The 25,986-nt window shown below is 32.9% G+C and overlaps 1 protein-coding gene across 1 annotated transcript; it reads right to left on the bottom strand.

The window, feature by feature from the left end:
• Positions 1-14,622: 14,622 nt before the first annotated feature.
• On the bottom strand, positions 14,623-24,661 carry LOC141535160 (uncharacterized). The gene is made up of 5 exons (XM_074254984.1): positions 24,118-24,661; positions 23,266-23,541; positions 22,977-23,126; positions 15,756-16,033; positions 14,623-15,468 (listed from the first exon to the last, which is right to left on the bottom strand). Exons 1-5 carry the CDS (start codon positions 24,659-24,661, stop codon positions 14,623-14,625), a joined length of 2,094 nt encoding a protein of 697 aa, XP_074111085.1.
• Between the last annotated feature and the right edge of the window lie 1,325 nt (positions 24,662-25,986).

Raw genomic sequence — 25,986 nt, 5'->3', positions numbered from 1 at the left:
GAAACCGCGTTTTCAAATTGCAGACCGTACTACAGATTCAGGGGTCGGTAGATCAGTGATTTCACCAGAAATCACGTCCGACGAATCCGATACAGACTCGCCTCCTAAAAATAAAACAAAATTAATTAATCAAATCGCGGATCAAACAGAAGTTATCGTTCCTGTCGATCCAGAACCAATAGACAATCGTCAAGTTGTAGATCCTCCAATAAATAATCGAGATTTAAATTCAGTCGCGAACGCGATTTTAATACCGGTTTTACGCGAAGAAAATTTTGAAGAAGACAACATGGCTTTACCTGCAAATCAACATATCTCGTTAGGCGACGCCTTGTCATTCGTTCCTAAATTTGACGGTAATTCCAGTGAACTTTTAGAATTTCTAAATTGTTGTAAAGAAGCCAAGTCTGTCCTACCTGATGGAGCTGAAGCAAATTTAACTAAACTAATTTACGGAATAAAGTTAAGCGCAAAAATAAAAACTTCCTTGAACTCAGTAATACCCGCAACAATCACAGAGCTAACAACCAAATTAAAACAAATTTATATACCCAACAAATCACTCTTTCAATTACAAGGGGAGTTGGGTCGTATTTATCAAAAAGAAAACGAACCGGTAATAGAATTTGTAAATCGGTTGCGTAGGAAAGGACATGAAATCGTGGAGTGTCACAAAGCGGAAAACCCTGACGCGATCGCTGCTGCTTTAGGAGAATTTAAAACTAAAATCGATTCTTCTATCGCGAACTGTTTCATGCAAAATCTGGTCAATGAAATCGACCAGCGTATGCCGGTTTGTAACACAGTTGAAGAAGCTCTAACTAACGCGATGAAAATCGAAAAAATTAAAAGTACGAAAAGAATTGCACCGCGATCCAAACGCGGAACACAAAAAGGAATTTAAAAAATCGAAAGACATCCCAATAACGATAGACCCGTTAATTTCGTCGCTAATAATCCAACTGCCGGAAATTCAAACGCGAGACAAACAAACACCAACAATAACTTCAAGAATAACAAAACAAATGACGGTGACACCTACGGAGCGTGTCGAAAATGCGGAAAATCCGGTCATTTCGCGAAAAACTGCACAAACCTTTCGTGCCAAATTTGTTTTACGCCAGGTCACATAGCAAAGACCTGCCCGCAACTTAACCCTAATCCAAATAAATACGCAAACGTAGAATGTCAATTATGCGGAAATAAAGGACATTCCGCAAGATATTGCAATAGGAATCCCAACGCGAAATCATTACCAAAACAGACCGCGGGGATAAACGGGAACGTAACGAAAAGGGCGGAAAAGTATTGTTCTCTCCATAAAACCTCCACTCACAACACTAGCGAATGTAACGTTTTAAATAAACAAAGTCAAGCGACAACTTCTTTTCTACGGGACGGGGGAGAAACAATCGACCGACACAACCTGTGAACCTGACACAGGAAGTAACTTTCGACGATTCGGAGTAAATAAAATTAATATTAATTTAGACCCGGATAACCTACCCTATACCATAATAGGTAAGGTATCCGGTCGAAACGTCGTTATGATGCTCGATTCAGGGCTTCACCCACTTTAATTAAGCTTAAATATATTAAAAATTCTAGTTTAATAAATAATCAAGATAAAATAGAATTACACGGGATCGCGAACATTCCTATTACGACGTTAGGAAGTGTTAAGATTAAACTCTTCGGTAAAAGCACGATAGCGCATGTAGTCCCCGATACCTTAGCTATACCCCACGCAGGTTTAATAGGTTCGGAATATTTTTCTACCCATGAGGCTAAGATTGACTACAAGGACCGTGTACTACAAATCGGCGATTGTAAATACCCCTTTAAGAAACCTAATCGGGTCGAAAATGGGGTTATGTACATTCCAGCTCGGAGTGAATCCACCTTTTTGTAAATATATCGAATCCAGAAATAAAGGAAGGATTCATTCCTAAGCTAAAAATTTGTAGGGGTGTTTTTGCAGGAAATTGTTTAGTTTCAAGTAATAACGGTCGCGCTTATTTACAAATCTATAACACTACCGAAGAGGAAGTACAAGTAAGAATTCCTACTTTAGCTCTCCGCGAGGTAGAAAGGGTTAAGGAAGACGAACATCCCATCGTTGATCCAATAACTACCCCCATAGACATGCATGTAAGCCTTGGCATCACCAAGCGAATATATACTATACAGACTGAATTCCAAAACAACGAACGTTTTGAACAAGTCAAATCCTTGCTACGGTTAGATTATCTGGTCCAAGAGGAAAAGGACCATGTCGAACGTTTAATAAAAAATTTTGCGGATCGATTCTATTTACCGGGAGAACCTCTAAGTTCTACTAAAAACTTTCGACATAGAATACCGACGCACAACGACAGACCGATCACCGTAAAACAATATCGAATTCCCCAAGCCTTAAAGACTGAACTAGACAAATACGTACAGGCATCATTAGACTCAGGCATCATTCAACCTTCTGAATCGCCTTATAATAGTCCAGTGTGGATTGTACCAAAAAAACCAGATTCCCAGGGAAACAAGAGGTGGCGGGTAGTAATTGATTTTAGACCGTTAAATGAAGAAACAATTACTGACGCGTACCCTTTACCCAACATTGCGGACATATTGGATCAACTGGGAGGGTCTAAATATTTCTCTGTCTTCGATTTAGCTTCTGGTTACAATCAAATAGAAATGGATGCGAGAGATTGTCAAAAGACTGCTTTCTCGACACCCTTGGGACATTGGGAGTATCGTCGAATGCCGTTCGGATTAAAAAATGCTCCGGCTACGTTTCAGCGATTAATGGACACGGTATTAACGGGATTGCAGGGTATCTCTTTGTTTGTATATTTGGACGATATAATTATCTATGTCTTATCTAAGACATAGAAATAAGTGATAGTTTATAAGTGAAATAGTGTACATTGAGTGCGTCTAGCCCATAGGGGAAATAATTGAATAAATTCTAAAACTTGAACTTCTCGCTTACTTCTTTTTAAATTAAGATCCTGAACCCCTTTAACTACACCGATCTCTACCACGAGAAAAAAAGGAGAAATCCCAGGATCTACCGATCGACCAAATCAAATCCAGATCAACTAGAAAATTCATAAAGGACGAATGTGAGTTCAGTATTTGTTACCGACTTCCCTTTAAATTCGCCGTTCGAACTCCTGGTTACCGGGAGGCGTTCGAAATCTACAATAAAAATACAACTCTTGTAGCTTCTCTACGAGAGAAAATCTATCTAAAACGTGTCCGAGCCTCCTCAAGGCCCACTCTACCAATCAATTATTTAATTATAATTAATCCGGACATAACATTGTAATATTAAAAACACGGCAGTAATTTAGTAATTAGGTAAATGATAATTAGAAGTCAATAAATATTAATTAGGAAACCATATTGAAAAATTGATTAATCGGAAAATGTATTGTTATTATTAGAAGTGGAAAATAGTATGGTTGTGTGATTAAAGAGTCTACCTCGGTTTCATGGAATACTCCTCTGACTTCGAGGTAATTCTCTTAGAGTAACGTAATGGTTTGGGGGACAGCGTGCACTGTGTGGACAGTGTGTGTAGTAACGTAAGGGTCCCGCGCAGTGACGTGAGGATCCGTGAGACCATGTGAACTAAGTTAGAGTAGCGTGAGTGTCCAGAGGACAGTGGGCACTGCAGCCACGTGATGGCCCAGCTGGATAGCGCGAAATATACTGTATGAGAGTGGAGTATGAGTGTGTTAAATTCTATAAAATTTTATTAATTGTTATTTTGGCCAGTATTTAAATTGTAAAAGATTGGATACATGAATAATTTTCTAAAACGAATTTCTGCGTTTAAATTTTGGTTCCTTTCAGCTATCTTTCACGACCCTGACCTATTACTTCGTGTTCTGGTCCAGTTCTGGATACCGAGTCCAAAAATCCAGTGGCGCTCTTAATAAATAATAGGGGTGACCAACGAGCAAACGACATCACGTTTCAAACTGATGTTGAACTAAAAAAAAATTTTTTTTTTCAATCTATTAATGGCTATTTTTTATAAAAAAGCAATTTTTGTAAATAACGTTGTGGATATATCATGACAACATAGAGAAAATCGATACAATCAATTATATAAATATTAGTATTTTAATTCAATCTATTTTTAATATATTATATAAATAAGATTGACGACCAGGAGATTGCGTCTAATAATACGTGCAAAGTTTTTAAGTGTCATCCTATGTCTAAAGTTCCAAAATAGTTATCTGTTTGATATGTGAAAATCTGTATCATGAAGCTGACTTTAATAAATATACGAAAGGTCAATTTGTGAGTGGAATGCTTGTAATCTGTCCGAAACACCACGAAGACAACCTAACCGCAAAATTGGACTATGACTTGAAAACATGTTGGATGAAAATGCTCGAAAAATAATTACGCAAGTAAAACGATATGAAAAAGAGGATCTTACAAGTGAACTATATAATAATTTATCGCTAAATCAATCTAAAAATTTATCTGAAATTAGTGCTCCAGATCTGGATGAATTAGCTGCCACAAAAATGGAAAATGAGCTACTCAGACAGATCAACGTGGAACGACAAGCTCGAAATAAATTGTTAGATGCTATTGTTAACAATGAATTAACTGTCAAAAAAACTGAAAGTGATTATGCAAGTATTGTAAAAAATAATTTGCAACCTAAACCTAAAATTCCGAAAATTCTAGTGAAATCTCAAACCAATAATAATAGAGAGACCTTGGTAAAAGTTAAGTATAAAATCACAAATGACTTGGCAATTCCAATAAATAATGTACGAGAAAATACAGATGGATTGTTTTCCATTACATGCAAAAACAATAATGATGTAGCAAGAGTTAAGTCTGTTTTAAGTGATAAGATCGGTGTTGATTATCAGGTGAAACTTGAACATCTAAATTTACCCAAGGTTAAAATTATAAACGTAGATAATGACTTATCAAAAGAAGATCTATGTGAGGATATAAGAAATAGAAATTATCGTGAGTTTGATTGTGCTTTCAATATGATTGTCGATTATAAAAATACAACGGGTAAGAGAACACTAATTTTGGAGGTTATACCTGAAATGTACCTACTGTTGCATAACAATGATTTTAAAATTTACATTGGAAATCAGCGATGTCGTGTTTTTGATTACTTTACTATTAATTTGGGTCACAATTGTGGTAGAGCTAACCATAATCATAACAAGTGTAATAATTCTGTAAAGTGTATGATATGTGCAGGAGATCGTCATGCTAAGCTGTGTAAGGTGCAACAGAAAAAGCGCTTAAATTGTGTTTTTTATTATGAAAAGTTTCATAAAAATAGACCTACTGACCACAGTGCAAATGACACGTGCTGCCCGTATCTTGTTTACAAATTTAATAACATAATCAGTTCCACGGACTATCCTATTCAATCTACTATACAGATTCACCTAGGTAAAGTTGGTGTTACACCAAAGCAGTAACCTAAATTATCGGACATTTATCATTTTCAATGGACGATAACTGTATGCAAATTGAAGAGATCTACAGTGATTTAGATAGTCTGAATGGTTCACTGCAGGAGGGAAAATTATTAATCGTGCACTTAAATGTGAGAAGTTTAAATTCTAACTTTACTAAACTTGAACTGTTTATTGAAAACTTAACTGTGAAACCGGACATAATTATTTGTTCTGAAACATGGGTATTACCGTGTCATGTGTTTTTTGCCATTGAAAATTATGATTGCTTCTGTAACCACAGCTCCTTAAATAGAGCTGATGGGGCGATTTTATAAGTAAAAAAGTCATTAAAATATAGTTCTGTGACTGAAATTATTGATAACTTAAAAATAGTCTCAGTTGTTATTGAGTTAAAAAATAATCAAAATATAAAATTGTCTGGGATTTACAGATGTCATGACATTAGTAAAGAAAATTTCATTAATTTAGTGTCTGATTATTTAGTAAATTATAAACATGGAAAAATTCACATCATACCTGGTGATTTTAACTTTAACTTGCTTAGCATGGATTCTGTAACTAATTCCTTTGTATCTACTTTTCTTGAAGCGGGGTATCAACCATACTTTAATGGAACTACGAGGCCAAGTAAATTAGGGGGCTCATGTATCGATAATATTTTTGTAAAGTCAGTTTACAGGGACATAAAATCTTTTACGTATACTAATATTTTTACTGACTACTTTCCCATTTTTATGACGATTGGGGTCTCTATTAAGAATAATAATATTTTTTAATCAAGAGTTCACTGTCTTAGATTATGAAAAGTTAGAATTTCTCAATAAGATGGTTGATTGGGCTAGCTTATTACAGATTAATAATCCAGATTAATTCTTCAATGTCTTTATTATTAAATTAAAACAATTCATAAAAGATGCGTCTAAAACTAAAAAAATAAATAAAAATAATAACAAAGCACGTAGTAACTGGATTACCAAAAGCATAATGAATTCTTGTAAAACTAGGGAACTGTTATATAACATTTACAAACGGGATAAAAACAACAATAAACTGAAAAATGATTATAATGAATATTGTAAAATATTGTATAAACTTATTAAGCGAGCAAAAAATAATTATGAATGCGAAAGGGCTAAACAATGCTGCAATAATAGTATGAAATTATGGAATTTTGTAAATAGTAAGTTAGGCAACAATGATAGAACTAAGACTGAAATTAATTCTATAGTATGTAATGAGGAGGTGTTATCATAAAAAAAGTCATTGCAAATGCTTTCAATGATTTTTTTGCAGATATAGGTGCCAAATTAGCTAGTAATATAAATGTTATTGATTGTAATGTAGAGAAGAACATCCAAAATGTTAGTGATAGTCTCTTTTTACTACCAACGAACCAAAATGAAATTGAAACTATTATACGTGATATGAAAAATAAAGTAGGTGGTGTCGATGGGATTAACAGTAAAGTACTTAAAACTATTTCTAAATATATAAGTCATCCATTAGAACACATTTTTAATATCTGCATTAGCAATGGTTGTTGGCCGAATGCTTTAAAAAGTGCAGATAAAAGTTGCCCATTTTATTTTTAATATATATCAATGATATTTTTAATGTATTACCGAATAATGCCATAGTTTCTTATGCTGACGATACAGTTATATTATGCTCAGGAAAAAGCTGGCCCATAGTTAAGAATAAATTAATTGAATGGCTACATAAAATTGATTGGTGGCTTAGAGAGAATCAACTCTCTCTCAATATAGATAAGTCTACGTTTATAACTTTTGGGAGTTATAAAGATAGTTACCGAATAGATTTTGAAATACATATTAATAACAAGCTGTTGAAAAGAGTTAAACATTGTAAATATCTTGGTATACACTTTGATAATCACATGAGATGGGACCATCACACTCTGGAATTATTCAAAAAACTTAAATATTTCACTTTTGTTTTTTACAAATTGGCAGGAATTTTAAATTCCCAAACTTTGAAAATAATCTATCATGGGTTACTCGAAAGCATAATAAACTATGGTATTATTGCCTGAGGTGGAGCTTATGACAAGTCAATTAAAATTATATCAAATATGCAAAATAGATTTATTAGTTAATTGTGTGTAACTAATGTTAGCCGCACTCCCCTCGGGATTAGAAAGACTTTCATTGTCACTGCGTTATCTTTCTATTATCAAAATTGCTTAAATTTATATAATGATAAAATAACTTGTACAAGACATAAGCAATTGTCTCTCCCAAAGATAAGTAAAACAATTTATACACAATGTGCTTACTATGTAGCAATGAAATATTACAATAAATTACCATCTGAGATGAAAACTATGAATTATAGGAAGAAACTAATATATAAAAAACTGAGAGAATGGATAAAAATAGATAATTAGTTGAAAAATGTGATTGTTACGTCCCAGAAAATTTAACTTTAAAATTTAATTAATCTTTTTAGAATTAAATTATTATTCCACGAAAAAAAATGCAATAAAAATTCCGGTGTTTCGCAGGTGGTTATCACCAGCGAGGCAACGGAAATCTTACGAGATAAGACTCCGAGGAGACGCTGCAGCCTGAGCTAGACAAAGCATATGCGTCAGCATGGGAACCGGGCCTCAGCGTCGTTCTCTGGCTGCAACCTGAGATCAAAGATGGCTGATGCTAATTTATAAAAACTAATTAACGAGAGCATCCAGTCAGTAATCAGTGAGACTTTAAAGAGCACAGAACGCTGCTCAGCTGACCGGACCTCTCCCTCCAAATTTTTAATAAACCTATTATAACCCAACTCTACGTTCGTGCCATTTTTTTTATTAGTCCCACAGAGGCGAGCGCTTTTAAGCTGTTCCCCCTTTAAGCAGTACTCTCCTTCCTCTTAACCAATCGAATTTACACCTCGGGGAAGACGTTCCAATTAGAATCAGGTCTTTCGGTCCAATAAAGGTTCTCAAATTGTTCGGATAATGTTCCGCGATTGGTGAGTGAATCTGTGAGTGACCGTTGTCAAATCACCGGTCGGTATCAACCTCCTCGACGATTCGCCCGGTTCACCGTCGTCGCTGTCAGGAAGTCCAATCGCTCGGAGGGTTTAGGACCAAGGGCTGCCAGCCTATTAGACCAACGTCGAACGGGATTGGACCATTATCAAGGCCGACCTGCCACTCAAGGCGGAACCACCTGGTGCAACCATCCATTCTACGATCCTCGCTACGGTCAAAAACCCGCTGGTTGGAAAAGAAGGGTATAATATGAGGAGAATTATGGGGCTCTTAAAGGTAAGGTCTTTTTAACCAACAATTAATGAAATTACGAAAGGGCTTGTTTGTGACGGGTGTTAAAGGGATCTATCGATCACCTAACTCCACCCACCTGGGAAATTTAAATTAATAAACCCGAAAGTCTGGGATGTAACAGTGGTGTTGTGACCAGGATGTCATGGTGAATTCGCGAAGTGACTATTAAAAATTGACAAAAGTGACTTTCAATATAAATTTATTGAATTTTTCAAATTTCATTTTAATTAAAAAGTGTTGCTACGGACCATTATTCTGCAAAAATTGAACTGTTTCGCGTAATATCGTGATTCAGTGATGTCATCGATGTTTGTGAAGTTAAGTTTAACTTAATATAATAAAAACAGTGATGATACAATTTAAAAATATTTTAATTCTAAACTTCTAATAAATTACTGTGAATTATTAAATTAAAATAATTCAAACAAAGAGTTGCTACGGAATATTTTATTATTTCATATAATTAAATTGTGATTTTCATGCTGCAGTTGATAAATTACTTCAATGAAGTTTTTGGAGTTAATTTAAACAGTAATGAAAATTTAAAAATTATCAGTATGTTGCTACGGACTATTGATTTTACATAAATCAAGTTTTTTGTTTGATGTATGATACAGTGATGTTAATCAAATGTTTTTTCTTGTTGAGTGATCATCATTATTATGCACCAAATCTACGTGCAGATCGCCTCAAAAAAACTGGGAACTCACTGGACACAAATTAAAGTAAGATTATTCTAATTATATTTTCACGGAAGTAATTTTCTTAAAGTCTTAACGTCTTAATTTTCTAAAAAAAAAAAAAAAAAAAAAATTTTTAATCACGACTTTTCGTGTAATTTCGCGATTTTATGTGACATGAGAGTTTTAATTTTAATCTATAATTACTCCAAAATATTATAAAAAATATGTCATATTTCATGACAAATAATATTAAAATTATTGCTACGGATAATTATCACGAGGATTGTAAATCTTTAGTATGATATTATTTTGTCTGAATTGTAAATTATTAAATATTAATTATTAATATTTTTAATAGTTTAAATCGTTTCAAAATAATTTTGAATTAGATTTTCTTAAATTAATCTTAACAGTAAATTCTTATAGAAATTATACTGTGATATAAAAATTTTAAATTTATTGAGTAATAAGTAAATAATTTGAATTAATTAATTTTCTGTTTTGATTCGTCGAATTATTATTTAACATGGAGAAAAATATTCTTCATAAATTGTTCATTGCACGTAAATCAGCGATGAAATTCTCTTACATTATAAAATTGATACTTAAATTTCAAGTATCTAATTCAGTTTTTTTAAATTAATTTATAACGAATTATTTGCTTAAATAATTTCTAAACGTATAATCGATATCCTAGAGTGGTCATTGTTATTAATAATGATCAGGAAACATGTTTGAATTCATTGTTGATAGGAAAAACCTGTCTCAGTAGAATAATTCTTATGTAGCTAATCGGTAGAGGTTTGATATCCGAGAATAGCTATTAATACTTATAATAGTCAGGATACAAGCCTCAAATTCATTGTAGATCGATAAAAATATCTATCTCAATAAGATTAAAATTTTGAGACCCTAGAATAGTCATTATTATTGTTAATGATCAGGATCCATGTCTCATTTACATTGTAGGTGGCAAAAATGCCTATCTCAATAGATTAAATTTTTAATCCTAGAGTAATCATTATTATTATTAATGATCAGGATAAATGACTTGAATTCATTGTAGATCTATCACAGTAGATTAATCGAGTCAATAAAAGTTTATATTAAATATAAAAAAAAATTTATAATTCAATTACGCCAGTAAAATTATAAAATTTTACTGTTCCGAATGTTTATTCTATAACTAATTAGTTGTGATTTTATACTTTTCAAAATTTTCTAATTATCTTTAACGTAATTGTTAATTTAAATTTGTTTTCATCAAAATGATTTCGAAATTTTATAAAAGAAAAGGTAATTGTAAATTCAATGTTTAATTTAATAATGAAATTATTCTAACGTCAAGTTTAGAATCTCATAATATTTTCGAGTTAAGTACTTTCTGATAAAATAATCTATCAGAAATGAAATTTTGGGTTCAAAGTTCCCAATTTGAAATTTGGCGTTCATATTAACTAAAAATAATTAAAGTTTTTCAAATTTGTTCTCAATCTAATAAAAATTGAGTTACGTAATTTTGAATTGAAATATGATAAACAATAACAACTGTCAAGATTTCTTTAATAAATCTTAAAAATGTTTCACATTACTGGCTTAATCTGGTTGTTTTATAATTTAATCTTTGCGATTTTATTTTGTTTGCAATTAATTTTCTCAGGTGAGTAACTATTAAAGTTACTCATCCTGGAGAACTTAAATATTAAATTCTTGAGGAAAACTTTTGCCATTTTTCGAGATGGTTGTGAGATCGACCTCAAATTTTTGGGCTACAACATCGAGTACGGTAGGTCCGGGCCACCATCTGCATAGATCCTCCCCTTCGAGGATAGCAGTAATGGGAAAATTATGTAATATTTTTACGGTTGAAATGGAAAGTCGTATTGCATCCATTTCATCGGCTACTCGTATGTCTCTGATTGTTGTACGTCTCTTATAATTTGAGGAAGATTCCAGCTATCGAGAAAAATGGTTAGAAGATCAACTTCAGTAACAAGCTGCAGTGCCCGTATTTGAGGTAGGATTGGACCACCATCTGCATAGAACCTCCCCTTCGAGGACAGCAATAATGGTAAAATTAATCACCTCCTTGGGTGATAATTTTCAAGAGCGAAGTGGAAAGTCGTTATGCATTCATTTCATCAGCTACCCAAATCGGTTTTTGCAAAATGTGTATGTTCATTTTTATTATTCTATTGCGGTAACGATAAATTGTTTACCAACGAAATAACACCAAATTTAGCCAGTAGAACATTACTAATTAAAATCATTTAATTTTTATAATTTGAAAATTTTATAAACGACTTAAGTCGGGAGGGCGCCAAATGTCAAATCAAAATTGTTTAATTTTAAGAGGCATTCTTAAGGACCTCTCATTTTTGTATTAATTATAAAAAATTTTATGTTAGCGTTACATCTCAGGTTTAGGATAAGTAATATGTTGATTTAAAATTTACTATTTCTTTTGGTTTGTATCGAATTATTTTTTTGGAGTCGTACCGCTTTGTGTAGCGCTGCGACTCACTTAAGTCGGGAGGTGTTACGTTCTCGTAAATTTTAAATTTATTTAAAGTTTTATAAATCTGTTTTAAAAATCATTAAATAATTATTTAAATCATTTAATTATTATCCGAGGTATTTCGTAACGGAAATACCTCGAGATAACAGATTTATAGAACGTCAACGCAGTCTAGTAGACTAAACAGTCTACGTTGTGGGTTTTGGACTGCGTTGATGTTCTCATAGGGTAACCTGAGATGCAACGTTGCTTAAATTCATTATAAAACTCATTGTAATTATTATTGTATGATACATTCTGTCTCCAGACTTCCTCTGGAACAGTCAGTCCGAGGACTTAGCAGAGGAGGAATCTCTGCTGGTCCGAGGCTGAACCTGCCAATTCCTTATTAATAAATACTTCTTTTTTAATTGTCAATCGATTAAAATGGGTACTTATTAAAACCTTCAACCAGGGTTGAGAGCGCTTATCAGCGTTTCACCCTGGTTCCTTTACCTCGAGCGCTAGTCAGCGTTCGGGTATCCTATCCAAAAATATCCTAACTATTACCCCCAGGGTAAGAGCGCTTATTAGCTGTTCTCACCCTGGTGAAATTGCCCAGAGCGCTAGCCAGCGTTTAGGCACTCTACCCATTATCTACCTGTAGGCAGGTAAAACAAAAGTAAAATATTAAAATATATTTTATTTATAAATTAAAAATGAGAATTATTAAATTATGTATATTTAAAAAGTACTTCGCGGATAAATCAGTGACATGACCCACCTAGAGTCTATCGACTTCCTAACGAGGTCAAAATCTGGACATTTAAATAAATTATTTAAATTTAAAAATTAATTACACCCAAAATTTGGTAACGTAACAGTGATATTAACATAATGTTTAGAACAATATTAACTATAAGTATTATATTTTCTATAAAATTTATAAAAACCAATCTAAATAAGGGGAAACCTTGATCTGTCAAACTCGGCTCGGCTGAAACTCATAAGCTCGCACTGTATTATGATTTAATATATTTACTATTTACTGTATTAATCTATTAATGATAAGAAAATTTTATAATTCAGAATGTACTAGTTCTATCCACAGGTGTCATGCGCACCTCTATAGAAATTTTTTGTAACGAGAATTAAATAAATAAATAAAATAAATAACTAATCTCTTCATCTATCTCATGAGAAGCCATCCCTGAGGAAAAGATCTGATAAATTCTTATAAAATATTAAAAATTTTTCATCAGAATCTATAAGTTTGCAAAATTTATAAGAATTTATAAGAATCGAAAAATTTTTTGATAGCGATTTTTAACAGAATCTATCAGTATAGAATTGAGTTATTTTAGTATCAGAAATTTCCGGCAATGTTTAACTAAGAATGATTAAGATTTAATCTGTCAGAATATTTCACAAGTTAATTCCATCGAATTTTATGAGTTTAAATAAAAAGTTTTACTGTTATAAAGTTATGTAAGTTTCTTTTTAACACCTTCTTTATGAGACTCATTGAGTTTATCGGTATAAGATTATACTTATACAATCTCAATCACAAAAATTTTTCTCTTCAGTAAGTAAGATTTAGAAGTTGGAATCATAATTTTCATGTGATGAAAATCTTACAGATTATTTGACCATATTTGTCATTTTATATAAGACTTTTCAATACACATTTTTCACCCAATTCTATCAGAGCAAATAAGATACTTCAATGACAAATGCAGTTCATTTTCTTATAGATATTTTTAATGAATAAATAAAAAAAATGTTAATTGAGTTAACTGAATGAAACTCTAAGTATTAAGATTAAAATTTTAAAATCTAATACATTTATCACTTAAAATGTAAAGGAGAATTACATATCTCTCATGTATCCGGGTTAAAAAATTTATATATTATTGTATATACTTATTAGGGTGCTTTTTTTTTTTGCGACTATTTTTTTTTTCGCTCCCATCCCGAAATTTTGTTGGAAATACACCCAAAAAAATTCCCTGAAAGTTTGAGCCCTTAATATTAATATTAAGTACTCCTACACAGCGTGTGAAGATTTCCCATTTGAAATATACCAGAACTTTCATTTTTTTTTTTTTTAATTTCTATAGCTCAGTGGCATTTCATAGCATCGCTTTGACCATGGACGGGTTTTTTTCAGAATTGAATGCTCTACAAAAGTGTCCCTTGTCGCGAAGTCGTAACTCATACTGGTGGGGTAGTACAGACCGCCAAACCGAATTTTTCATAGAATTCTTGTTTTTTCACTCATTATCTCATAAACAACAAGACATATAGAAAAAATGTAAACGATAATTTTGTAGGAAATTCAATTCTCTACAAAAAAGGTCCTTACCACCAAATCACTAAGATCGATATTTTCTGAGATATTAGTCATTGAAGTTTACGTAGCATTGAATTTCCACAAAATGTTGAATCAAATCTTAAAAAATATTGATTTTTTTATTCGTATCATAATTATAATTAGTTATTACTTATTGATTAAGTTGCAAATTCAACGAAAAAAATTTTTAATTGTATTTTTCTGAAGTTTTTTTATTTGTAAATAAATTACTAAGATATCAGGTCTATGTAACTTTGAACTCAACTACATGTATGATCAAATACGATAAATTTAATATTTCACACCATTTTCTTTATGCTGTAAGTTGATTTAGTACACAGTTTATGTTGCGAACGGTGTTGCTGTACTGTTTGAAAAACTTTTTGTCGTTCATCTTCATTGCGGGTGAAAGCTTCATTGAATCTTTGAGTCAGAGCTACTCCTCGCTCAGCAGTATCATTTACTACTTTTAACTTTTTGAATGTTTCAGAACATTTTTGGTACTCAAAATTTGATTCCCATGTATGAAATTCAGAATTTAAAAATTCATATGAAAGGTTAAACTGTTTAAAGATGAAAACTGAATTTGGTGTCACAAAATCACTGATGTTTTTTTCACTGAGTGAAGTAATTGTTTTGTAAGGCTGTGAGTAATGCTTATTCGATTGCTTTACAGCGGGAATACCATTAATTTTTTTCGCAATTTTCAATTTTTCTTCTGGTAATACTGTATTATCAAACAGCGCCAAGCAAGCAAGTTGTTCATGCAAATACCATAGATGTTTAGATAATTTTTCAAGAGCTGCATTAGCGATTTCCGGATGAATTTTTCGATGTTCGATAAGATCTTTTACTAATTGTAAGTCTGAGTTTGGGGCTTTTATCGCATATGGAGCAGTAAACCATATTTTCACGTAAAATATCACAACAAAAACACAAATTTTTCGCAAAGCATCTGTTTCTTTCGCTGGTACTTTAAACTGCTTACGAAATAAATATATCTTGAAACAATAAAGAGCTTTTGAAAGCCATCTTGCATGGTGACAAGCGCCAGGGGCTTTAAATTGAACTTTATCACCTCCACCACCTAAAAAGATACTGCTTAGTTCCAGTAATTCTTTATAGTCGTCTCTTGGATGATGATTCTTATTGAAAAATATGAAAAGAAAGAAAAATAAAAAAGTGAGAAAACTGTAATCATTATCAGCAACCAAATGGGTTTCTTTAATAGTGAATGATAATGTAATTAGTTAAATTTGTAAATAAAGTTAATGAAAAAATACACTTTGTAAAATATTAGAGCACAAAGATATTTGAAATTTATCAATTAAAAACTTATAAGTCCTTAATACACACAAAAATGTGTCAAAAACTAGTTCATCATTTAAATACACAATTATTAATGTAAAATTGAATTAATTCATACCTTTAATTGATTGTCAATAAAATCGAGAATGTCTTTTTTTTTGTCGTTCAAAATGTCGGTAATATGTTCATCATTGGAACCGATTTCATATACTACTTTATCAATGTTATCCCAATTGTCTCTAAATCGTTTGAAAATAGGTACATTTGGACCATTTGTGGCTGGCCAAGCAACCTCTGCTACATTTCGTAACATCAACTCTGACGTATGATGACGACAAGCAAGGTATAATAAATCACGACCAATTTTTTTCTCTAGTAAAGGACAAGCACCTTTGGTGTCACCTTAAAAAAAAAACATTATCTGTTTTGATTGAAATGGTTGATAAAAATATACACTAGTCACAAAAATTATGGGACATAAAAAAATTCTAAATTTTTAGGTATTTTTCAACGAGCTGTAACTCCGAATAAAATGATCGCAGAGCAAAAACAGAAAACAAGCAAATAGTTGCTCTAAGTGTCTAGTTTTCAGATACGATCATGACAATTTTTTATTACGTTTAAGTCTGAAGAAATCCTAAGGAAACTATAAAAAAAAAAAATTGTGTGGTTTTATGAAACCACGGTAAAAGTGAAACATTTAACTAAACATTTGACTAAAAATTTTTGGAATAATATTCCGTTAAGGGTATAAAAATTGCTTTATCAATCTTAATTTTATACTTGGAAAATTGGAATGATAATGGGAAATAATGAAAGTAGACTAAGTCTCCAACTAATATTATATTTCAAGTCTCGTTCTTCGATATTACATTGTAGTACCGCTACTTTCCCCTAGTTTTTAACCACAATATTCACAGTAACTAAAATTTACGCGGGCTCTCGACCCGCCCTCCACCCGTGAATCTCCATAACGTTCTTTGTGCTAGACAAAGTCACATGTTTAGAAATTTTGTAAAAATTTTTTATCGATTTAAAAATTAATTAAGTGTTTAAATATAATAAAAATAATATTCAATAATACAGCTACAACGAAAAAATGACAAAAAATAAAAAACGAAGCAGATCTCGAGAAAGAGAGAAGGACGAGACAAATAAGAGGTTACGTAGATTAGAAAAAATGATGGAATTATTTTTAGATTCTCAAAAAACAAAGTCATCTAAAAAATGTAAATAATTGTTTAATTATTATTGAGCATAATCATTATGACTTTTCATTTTCGGCGTCATGTACTCGTTATGAATGAGACATTGACGTGGGATCAGGGCTAGTAAATTTTGCACGAAGGAGGCAATAACCACTAGTGCCATTGACATTCATCTTGATTTTTACAGATGATGATCATTCCAATAAAGAAAATGTCGCTGAGAATGCACAAGATCCTGCTACGCCCAGTGCAGATATTACTGACCCCGTAGAGGAGTCAGGTAAATCAGATTCGCAACAGACTGGGGAATCTCCATCAGATATTACGAAACCTGCCACGTCAGTGGCTGATCCTACAAAACAAGTGGAATCTACAGCCGAAGTGGTAACACTTGATGAAGAGCTGGAGAGTGTACTAGGTCAAGACCCGACTAATCCTAAAAAGAAGGTAGTCAACGTGCATCCTAGCCTAGTTCCAAGATGGTCAACATGGCTTACAGAAGGGCTGCCCGAAGACACGAAGAAAGAGTTGATAGAAAAATATCCGCTCAGCGGCAACGTACGCCTAGAGGCTCCCGAGCTCAATGAAGAAATTGTGTCTACGTTGAACGAGGCGAGTACGAAAAGAGATCAGCTTTTCGTAGCAGAACAGAACCTAGCAGGTTCAGCTTTATCAGCCTTGGGAGAAGCTATTACCATGATCCTAAAGGATGAGGAGGAGCCAGTTGATCAAGTCCAATTGCTAGAGAAATTATCCGATGGAGGTAAATTGCTATCACAGTTACACTTCCAAGTGTTATCTGCCAGGAAGTCCTTCATCGCGCCAGTTCTCACCAAGCAGATGAAGGAGCTTTTGCAAAAAACGAAACCAGGAACCTTACTCTACGGAGAAAAATTATCAGAAAAGATAAAGACAGCAAAATCGGTAGAAAAAATTGGCCGAGAACTGAAAACTCCATCATCATCAGCAACGTCTTCATTTAATGCAAAGAAACAAGTTCAAAAACCATCATCTAGTAGGCCTTCATCTAGTTGGCGGGACCAGTATGCGAGACCGGGGACTCAGCATCAGGGCCAGAAATTTTCTCAAACGAATTACCCCAGATCAGGACAGTACACCAGCAGGAAGACGTCCAGCAGCTCAGCGAACCAGCCGAGACCCAACCGCTTTTTGCAGGGCGACAAGAAGAAATAAATAACGAGGTGAGCCCGATAGTCGGACGGCTTAGTAAATTTTCTCACGAATGGGAAAACATTACTAATGACAGCTTTGTCCTAAAATGTATAAACGGCTACGAAATTCCGTTTTCCACGATTCCACCATCAGGATTAAGTTTTTCTAAAGAAATAATATTATCTAAGGACGATGAAAGGTTTATAGAGATAGAGATAGAGAAATTGTTGTCTTCGGGAGCCATAGTCAGATGCAATCCAGTAGAAAACCAATTTTTATCCTCTTTCTTTTTAGTACTAAAACCGAACGGATCCAAAAGATTTATTTTAAACCTTAAGTTTCTAAACCAATTTATTAAAACTCACCATTTTAAAATGGAGGATTTGCGATCTGCGTTAAGATTAATTAGTAGAAATGACTTTTTATGTAATCTTGATATCAAGGACGCATATTTCTTAGTCCCAATAAGCAAGAAAAGCAGAAAATTCTTACGCTTTAAATTCAGGGGCCAGTTGTTTGAATTTACGTGCTTACCTTTTGGACTTTGTACAGCTCCCTTCGTCAAACAAATGTACACATAACTCGAGAGGTTCTAAATAGACTAGGTTTCATTATCAATAAAAATAAAAGCTTACAAAGTCCGCACCAATCTTGCAAATATTTAGGATTTGTTATAAATTCAGTCGATATGACACTATCGTTACCGGGAGAAAAAAGAACTAAGATAATAAAGGCAATAATAGAGTTCTCGAGAAAAAAGGCATGCCAAATTCGTGAACTAGCAGGGTTGATTGGCTTACTGGTAGCAGCTTGCCCAGCGATACCGTATGGCATGCTGCATACAAAGATCTTAGAAAGAGAAAAACTGAAGGCCTTAATAATAAATGACCAGGACTTTGATAAGAAAATGCTAGTGAGCTCGTGCGTAAATAATGACCTAAATTGGTGGTTGAATAAAATTCCGAAGGCCAAGAACCCCGTTAGATTATTTAATTTCAAAGTAGAAATTTTTTCTGACGCGTCCCTTACTGGCTGGGGCGCACACTGTAACCAGGTTAGCGTACATGGGTTCTGGTCAATTCAGGAACGAATACTCCCTATTAACCATTTAGAGCTCATCGCCGCGTTTTTAGCTCTTAAATGTTTTGCTAAAGAATATGTAGATTGTGAGATCCTGCTTAGAGTCGACAACACCACGGCAATCTCTTACATTAACCGAATGGGAGGAGTACAGTATCCAATGTTAAATAGATTAGCGAGGAATATTTGGAATTGGTGTGAAGTAAGGAGAATCTGGGTCTTCGCATCTTACATTCCTTCTAAGGAAAATACAGAGGCAGACCGAGAGTCCAGAAGGACCAATATAGACACTGAGTGGGAACTTGGTGTGTCTTATTTTGATAAAATTGTAAGCAGATGGGGGTTACCGGATATTGACTTATTCGCGTCTAGAAATAATGCAAAAGTTTTAAACTTTTGCTCGTGGAAAAGAGACCCAGACGCGTTAGTCATTGATGCATTCACAATTAACTGGGAAAAATATTTTTTCTATGCCTTTCCTCCCTTCTCAGTCATCACAAGAATCCTACAAAAGATTAAGTTAGAGGAAGCAATGGGAATACTAGTTGTGCCTCTTTGGCCAACACAACCCTGGTTCCCATTATTAAAGGAAATGTTAATCGACAACCCATTGATATTTTCACCATCGACTAACTTATTATTATCTCCCTGCAGGTCGTTGATTCATCCACTGGCGGAACAGCTTACCTTGGTTGCAGGGAAGCTCTCAGGGAAGCATACCAACAGAGAGGACTGCCAGAAGAAGCTTTGGACATTCTAACATCTTCTTTAACTGATTCGACTATTCAACAGTACAGCTCAGCATTAAAAAATTGGTGGAGTTTCTGCAATGGAGTACAATTAGATCCGCTGAAGCCAGAGATTAAGACTGTGCTAAAATTTTTAGCAGTAAGGTTTGAACAAGGGGCAGCTTATGGCACCTTAAATACAGAAAGATCAGCAATCAACCTGTTGTGTTCAATAGACTTAGGTAATGACCCGTTAATAGCTCGTTTCTTTAAGGGCGTGTTTAAAATGCGTCCACTCAAGCCGAAATATGACTTTATTTGGAGCTCGGAGACAGTTCTTAACTGGGCAGAGACACTGGAGCCTCTGGAGTCATTAGACTTGAAGTTTCTAACTCTCAAGCTAGTCTCATTACTTGCGTTAGCGACAACTCACACGGTCCAAATATTGTCGCTGATCAAATTAAAAAATATTGGCATTTCGGAAAGTGGAGCAAAAGTCAGGATAACGGATCATATTAAAACGTCAAGAGTCGGAGCCGCACAACCAGTGTTTATCCTGCCATTTTTAAATAGTAGAAAACCAGTATGCGTAACCAGAGTCCTAATTTTCTATATCAAACAAACAAAGGACTTAAGAGGTAAAACGGATAATTTGTTCATCACATTCAAAAAACCCCATCACGAGGCCACATCCCAATCGATCAGTCGATGGATCAAGCTGTCTTTAATATCCGCAGGCATAGATAAACGCTTTACTGCCCATAGTACCAGACATGCTGCTACGTCAGCAGCAGAAATTAAAGGAATAAATGTCAACATCATTAAAAGCACAGCAGGTTGGTCAGAACAGTCTAAGACGTTCGCTAAATTTTACAAAAGACCTATTGAGATTGACCAAGGTAATTTTGTAACGTCACTATTTCTAGATAAGGAAAAAGACAAATAAATAATAATTATAACAAGGTGTGTAAAGTAATACAACAATAAACAAAAATAAAGGTTCAAAAGATTATTAGTTAGAAACTCTAAACATCTATAATGTAATCTCGAAGAACGAGACTTGAAATATAATTATAAATCAAACAAACTTACCTGTAAGTGAAGTTCGATTGTAATTATATGAAAGTCTCGTTCGAGATGATTACAACCCACCCTGGTTCCCTTTTAAGGAACACTCCCCACCCTCAGGTCTCATGTAAGTATACTTGATTAAAATAATTGAATAAGATTTTTGTTTATTTAAAAATTCTTAGCTTTAAACTATATGAAGATTCACCGGTGGAGGGCGGGTCGAGAGCCCGCGTAAATTTTAGTTACTCTGAATATTGTGGTTGAAATCTAAGGGAAAGTAGCGGTACTACAATGTAATCATCTCGAACGAGACTTTCATATAATTATAATCGAACTTCACTTACAGGTAAGTTCATTTGATTTATAATTTTTATTACATTCTGTGTGTTAGCTAAGATTCTAGAGTACGACATACATAATACGTAACAATTATTTAGATAAAATACACTTATTAAAAAAACTGAAAACTATATTTCATTATAGTTGAGTGATTTTGATCGGTTTTTCAATTATTTTCAACCATTATATTATCAATTTCATCTTCATTATAATTTATCACCATTCATTTTTGCACTATTCTTTGCTTTTTCCTCGTTGATCAGTTTTTTTAATAACAATATTAACATTAAACACTGACAAAATAAATATTTCAATTTAAAACGAACAAAATAGCGTGGATCACTGGCACAATAATATATAAGTGTTAGTCTATACACTACACGCTCATCTGCTGTAAACTGTAGGCACCGCCATATTGGCCTTGGCTGCTCTGAAGAGCGCCTTTCACTTTATCCCTACTCCGCGGCCGACCGTAACGCGACATGCGACACACAGCCCAAAAAATCTGAGACGATCAGATAAAAGTTTCACTTTAAAAATTTTCTAAATTTTTTTTTGTCTAAAAAAAGGTCTACGGGCTTCAAAACTGTTTTTTCATTCTTTTACTCAAAAGCTCTTTTAGAAAATTTAATGCCCGTTTATTTGACAGAATCAAAAAGCCTGTGAGATGATTTGCCGCAGAGTTATCGTCATCAAAGCAAAAAAGTTCTTTTTACTTTTGATAAACAATAACTCTGGGAATAATGATCGTATGTGAAATCAAAAAGGGTTTTGAAAACTACACGATATTTTCTATGAGATACAGTGAATTGTTTTTGACGAGAAAATTTTTTCTGAATTGAAAATTTTGACTGAAAAAAAGACAAAAATTTGCATAATTAAAGATATTTGGATAACTTGGTATAACTTTGGATAAAATGGATGAACGAAAAATTTCATGGGTAATTTTTTAACCTTAAAGTATCTCCTAAAATCCCTGGAAAATTCAAAGTGCTGCGATTTTTTGTTCCATAGTGTCCCGAAGCTTCAAATTTTTTGTTTTCGCAAAAATCGCCATTGTGAGCAATTTCTCAATTTTTATTTATTTTCTTGAAATTTTTGTTTTTTTTTTTCAAATTTCTAAAAAATCAATCTTTTTGATCGAAAAAATAAAGATTCTTAAGAAAAAAATCTTTTTCATTGAGATTTGGATTTTCAATTAAAAAAAAATTTTTTTGTCAAAAGCCATTCTCTGAATCTCATAGAAAATATCGTGTAGTTTTTAAAACTCTCCTTCAATTTCTCATACGACCATTATTCCCAGAGTTATTAATTATCAAAGTTAAAAAGAACTTCTTTGCTTTGATTGACGATAACTCCGCGGCAAATCATCGCACAGGCTTTCTATCTCTGTCAAATAAAAGGACATTAAAATTTTTGCAAGCGTTTTTGAGTGAAAGAATGGAAAAACATTTTTGAAACCCGTAGACCTTTTTTTAGACAAGAAAAAATTTGGAAAATTTTTTTTCTTGTAGTTTCCTCAGCATTTCTCCAGACTCAAACGTGTTAAAAAAATTGTCATGGTCGTATCTAAAAACTAGACACTTAAAACTACTATTTGCTTTTTTTTGTTTTTGCTCTACAATCATTCTATTCGAAGTTACAGCTCGTTGAAAAACACCCAAAAATTTAGACTTCTTATTATATCCTTTAATTATTATGACTAGCGTAGGTTTGAAAATGTAATTTAACAATCTGACAATTTACCTGTATTTGAAGCAGTCGTATCGAAACACATTCCTTTAATATTATCGCAAATATTGCGTGTCGTCAGAGCCTGAAATACGGCTGAAGCTTGACTTATACCTGTGCCGTCAGAAAGCAACGGAGCTTCTAAAAATTTTTCGCCACTTATTCCTGAAATGTGTATCGAGAGCCGTTCTGCTTTTGATGTTCCTTATCCTGTAGGTAGCATTTTTCCATCCCAATGAACTACGCAAGATTCGTCTATTTCTTCTTTTTTAATTGCATCGACAATTTCTTCTCTTAGAAATACGTGCATTGCGAACAGAAGAATAACTCACATTATATTTATCAATAACTAATCCCAGACTTTCTATAACAGCTGCAATGATAAACATTGCATCTCTATTACTAGTTCCAGTGCGATCTAAAGCTGATACAAGTTCTAGAGTTAAAATATTGATTTTTTTCTTTTTACGAGGTACAGGGAGTTCATTCTCAAAATCAGAATATGTTCGTTTCAACCCACTGGAATTTGATGATAGACTACAAAAACTTGCTGGCATCGAATGTTGCGATAATTTCATGCCTAAAACAATTTTTTCAGAATTAAATAAATAAACCCAATCGATTAAAACATTTTTCAAATTTTATATTCAGCTTCTGTTATTCAGAAGCAAAGATATTCTTTGAATTGAGTTTCCGTCAATTTTCCCCAATAAAAATAAGATAAAATGATATGTATTTTAAATTTATTGGTTACAGTGACTTCAATTTTTTATAGCGTGGGGATTTTCGACTGCAAAAAAATCGAAAACAAATTTTTTGAAGTTATTCTTCTTTTGACGCGTTAGATTAAATTAAATAAATTTTGATTTATCTCACTTATTCAAATTTACTTGATAGAAATTTTACCAAAAATGATAGACTAATAATTAGAAAAAAAAGTTATGAATCTAGAAACAAATTTTAAAATATTGAAAAATTATATAGAATTCAATTTTCAGAAAATGAGGTTAAGAAAATTAGAATTTTGATGCGAATTAAATTTTACAAGTAAGTAGAAAAAATATGAGTCTAAATTATAAGAAATTGTTTTCGATTATTAAAAAATGATTGATTGTTGAGCTTGATAATTTATAGTTATATGTGAGAAGAAACTAACCAAATTCGTCTGTATTGTTCTCATTATCTTCATTTGCTATCTCTTGTTCAGTATCAGATTTATTCTGAAAAGTTTCCACCGGCAAGAAAGTAGTAACGGGCGAGTGAAGATTGCTTTTTCCCTTTTGACACTCATTCAGAAATTGTTGCTGCTCTTTTGGCAAATTCTTAACCATTGTGGAATTGGAAATATCGAACAATTTATCTAGTTTTTGGTTAAACTTTTCAACATTCTGTTTTTGTGCTTTCGATCTTTTCTCCCTCTTATGATGTGTCTTCACTTTTATATATTCGGCATAAAATTTTTCCAACTTCGCAAGACTGTGCTGAGGACGTATAGTTGGAATCTTGAAACTAGCCCAACTAGTATTAGTATCGTTAATAACACTAGTAGCACTATTTCGAATAGTTAATTTTAAAGACTGATGTTTATACATAAACAAATTCAGTAAATCACGATACGAAGGCAGCTTATTATTATTTATTTGGCTTCTTTCAAATCCAATTAAATAATTCCAAGTTTTATTACCAATTTTTTCACTCATTTTAATGATCGTTAAAGTTGATCTAACCTCAAATTTAACAAAGTATACATACAACGGCGTCACACTGATCAATGCACACTAAGCTTTGTTGTTACTCTCGCGGAATTAGTACGCGAAAACAAAGAAAGCGCTGCAATTAAAGGGGAAATTTGTTGAACGCATTCAAGGTCAAGTGAAAGCTCAGTAGTACTACTAGAGCAATAAAAATAAACCGCAATTAATCAGTATCACAATACACAGCAACAAAGAAACATCCCATATTCTTCGTAATGATCATACACAATATATTTTTAGCTAGAATTTCATTAAAATTGTATTATTAAATGATAAATTCAAATATTATGGTGTGATTTAAATGAGAAATTTATTTAAAAATAAAAAAACTTCAGAAAAATACAATTAAAAATTTTTTTCGTTGAATTTGCAACTTAATCAATAAGTAATTACTAATTATAATTATGATACGAATAAAAAAATCAATATTTTTAAGATTTGATTCAACATTTTGTGGAAATTCAATGCTACGTAAACTTCAATGACTAATATCTCAGAAAATATCGATCTTAGTGATTTGGTGGTAAGGACCTTTTTTGTAGAGAATTGAATTTCATACAAAATTATCATTTACATTTTTTCTGTATGTCTTGTTGTTTATGAGATAATGAGTGAAAAAACAAGAATTCTATGAAAAATTCGGTTTGGCGGTCCGTACTACCCCACCAGTATGAGTTACGACTTCGCGACAAGGGACACTTTTGTAGAGCATTCAATTCTGAAAAAAACCCGTCCATGGTCAAAGCGATGCTATGAAATGCCACTGAGCTATAGAAATTAAAAAAAAAAAAAATGAAAGTTCTGGTATATTTCAAATGGGAAATCTTCACACGCTGTGTAGGAGTACTTAATATTAATATTAAGGGCTCAAACTTTCAGGGAATTTTTTTGGGTGTATTTCCAACAAAATTTCGGGATGGGAGCGAAAAAAAAAATAGTCGCAAAAAAAAAGCACCCTAATACTTATATATAATTTGTAACAGTGTTGTCTTCTGTCGAATTGGTCCCTACTCAGTTAATAAACAAGACTAGAAAAATATACAACAACCAGAATAATTATTAAGGCGCCACCAGGTTTTTTTTCCACGATTCTTGGAACCGGTCCAGAGCTGAGAAACTTATCTTAGGGTTAGAAAGAGTGAAGGAAGGGGCTGTTGAATAACAAGAGTTCAATTAACACGGCCAATATTCATTAATAACAACAAATTTTAATTTAAGCACTCACACACTCACACTATAATCACTTAAAAATTATAGCCTAACTAACGGCT

This window comes from Cotesia typhae, unplaced genomic scaffold (genome assembly GCF_013202065.1).
Source record: "Cotesia typhae breed Kobodo isofemale line unplaced genomic scaffold, CoteBio_Ctyphae scaffold_13, whole genome shotgun sequence".
NCBI lineage: Eukaryota > Metazoa > Arthropoda > Insecta > Hymenoptera > Braconidae > Cotesia > Cotesia typhae.
The sequence above is the reverse complement of the archived record's forward strand: the minus strand, read 5'-3'. Positions and strand labels throughout refer to the sequence as shown.

Bases quoted from the DNA above. Each gene is read 5' to 3' on its own strand.
- LOC141535160 (XM_074254984.1), bottom strand. From the start codon at position 24,661: ATGAGTGAAAAAATTGGTAATAAAACTTGGAATTATTTAATTGGATTT. The intron at 16,034-22,976 runs GTAAATTGTCAG...TTTTTTTTTAAG, and splicing joins TACGACTGCTTCAAATACAG to GTGACACCAAAGGTGCTTGT. The intron at 15,469-15,755 runs TTAAAGGTATGA...TTTTTCAATAAG, and splicing joins TCGATTTTATTGACAATCAA to AATCATCATCCAAGAGACGA.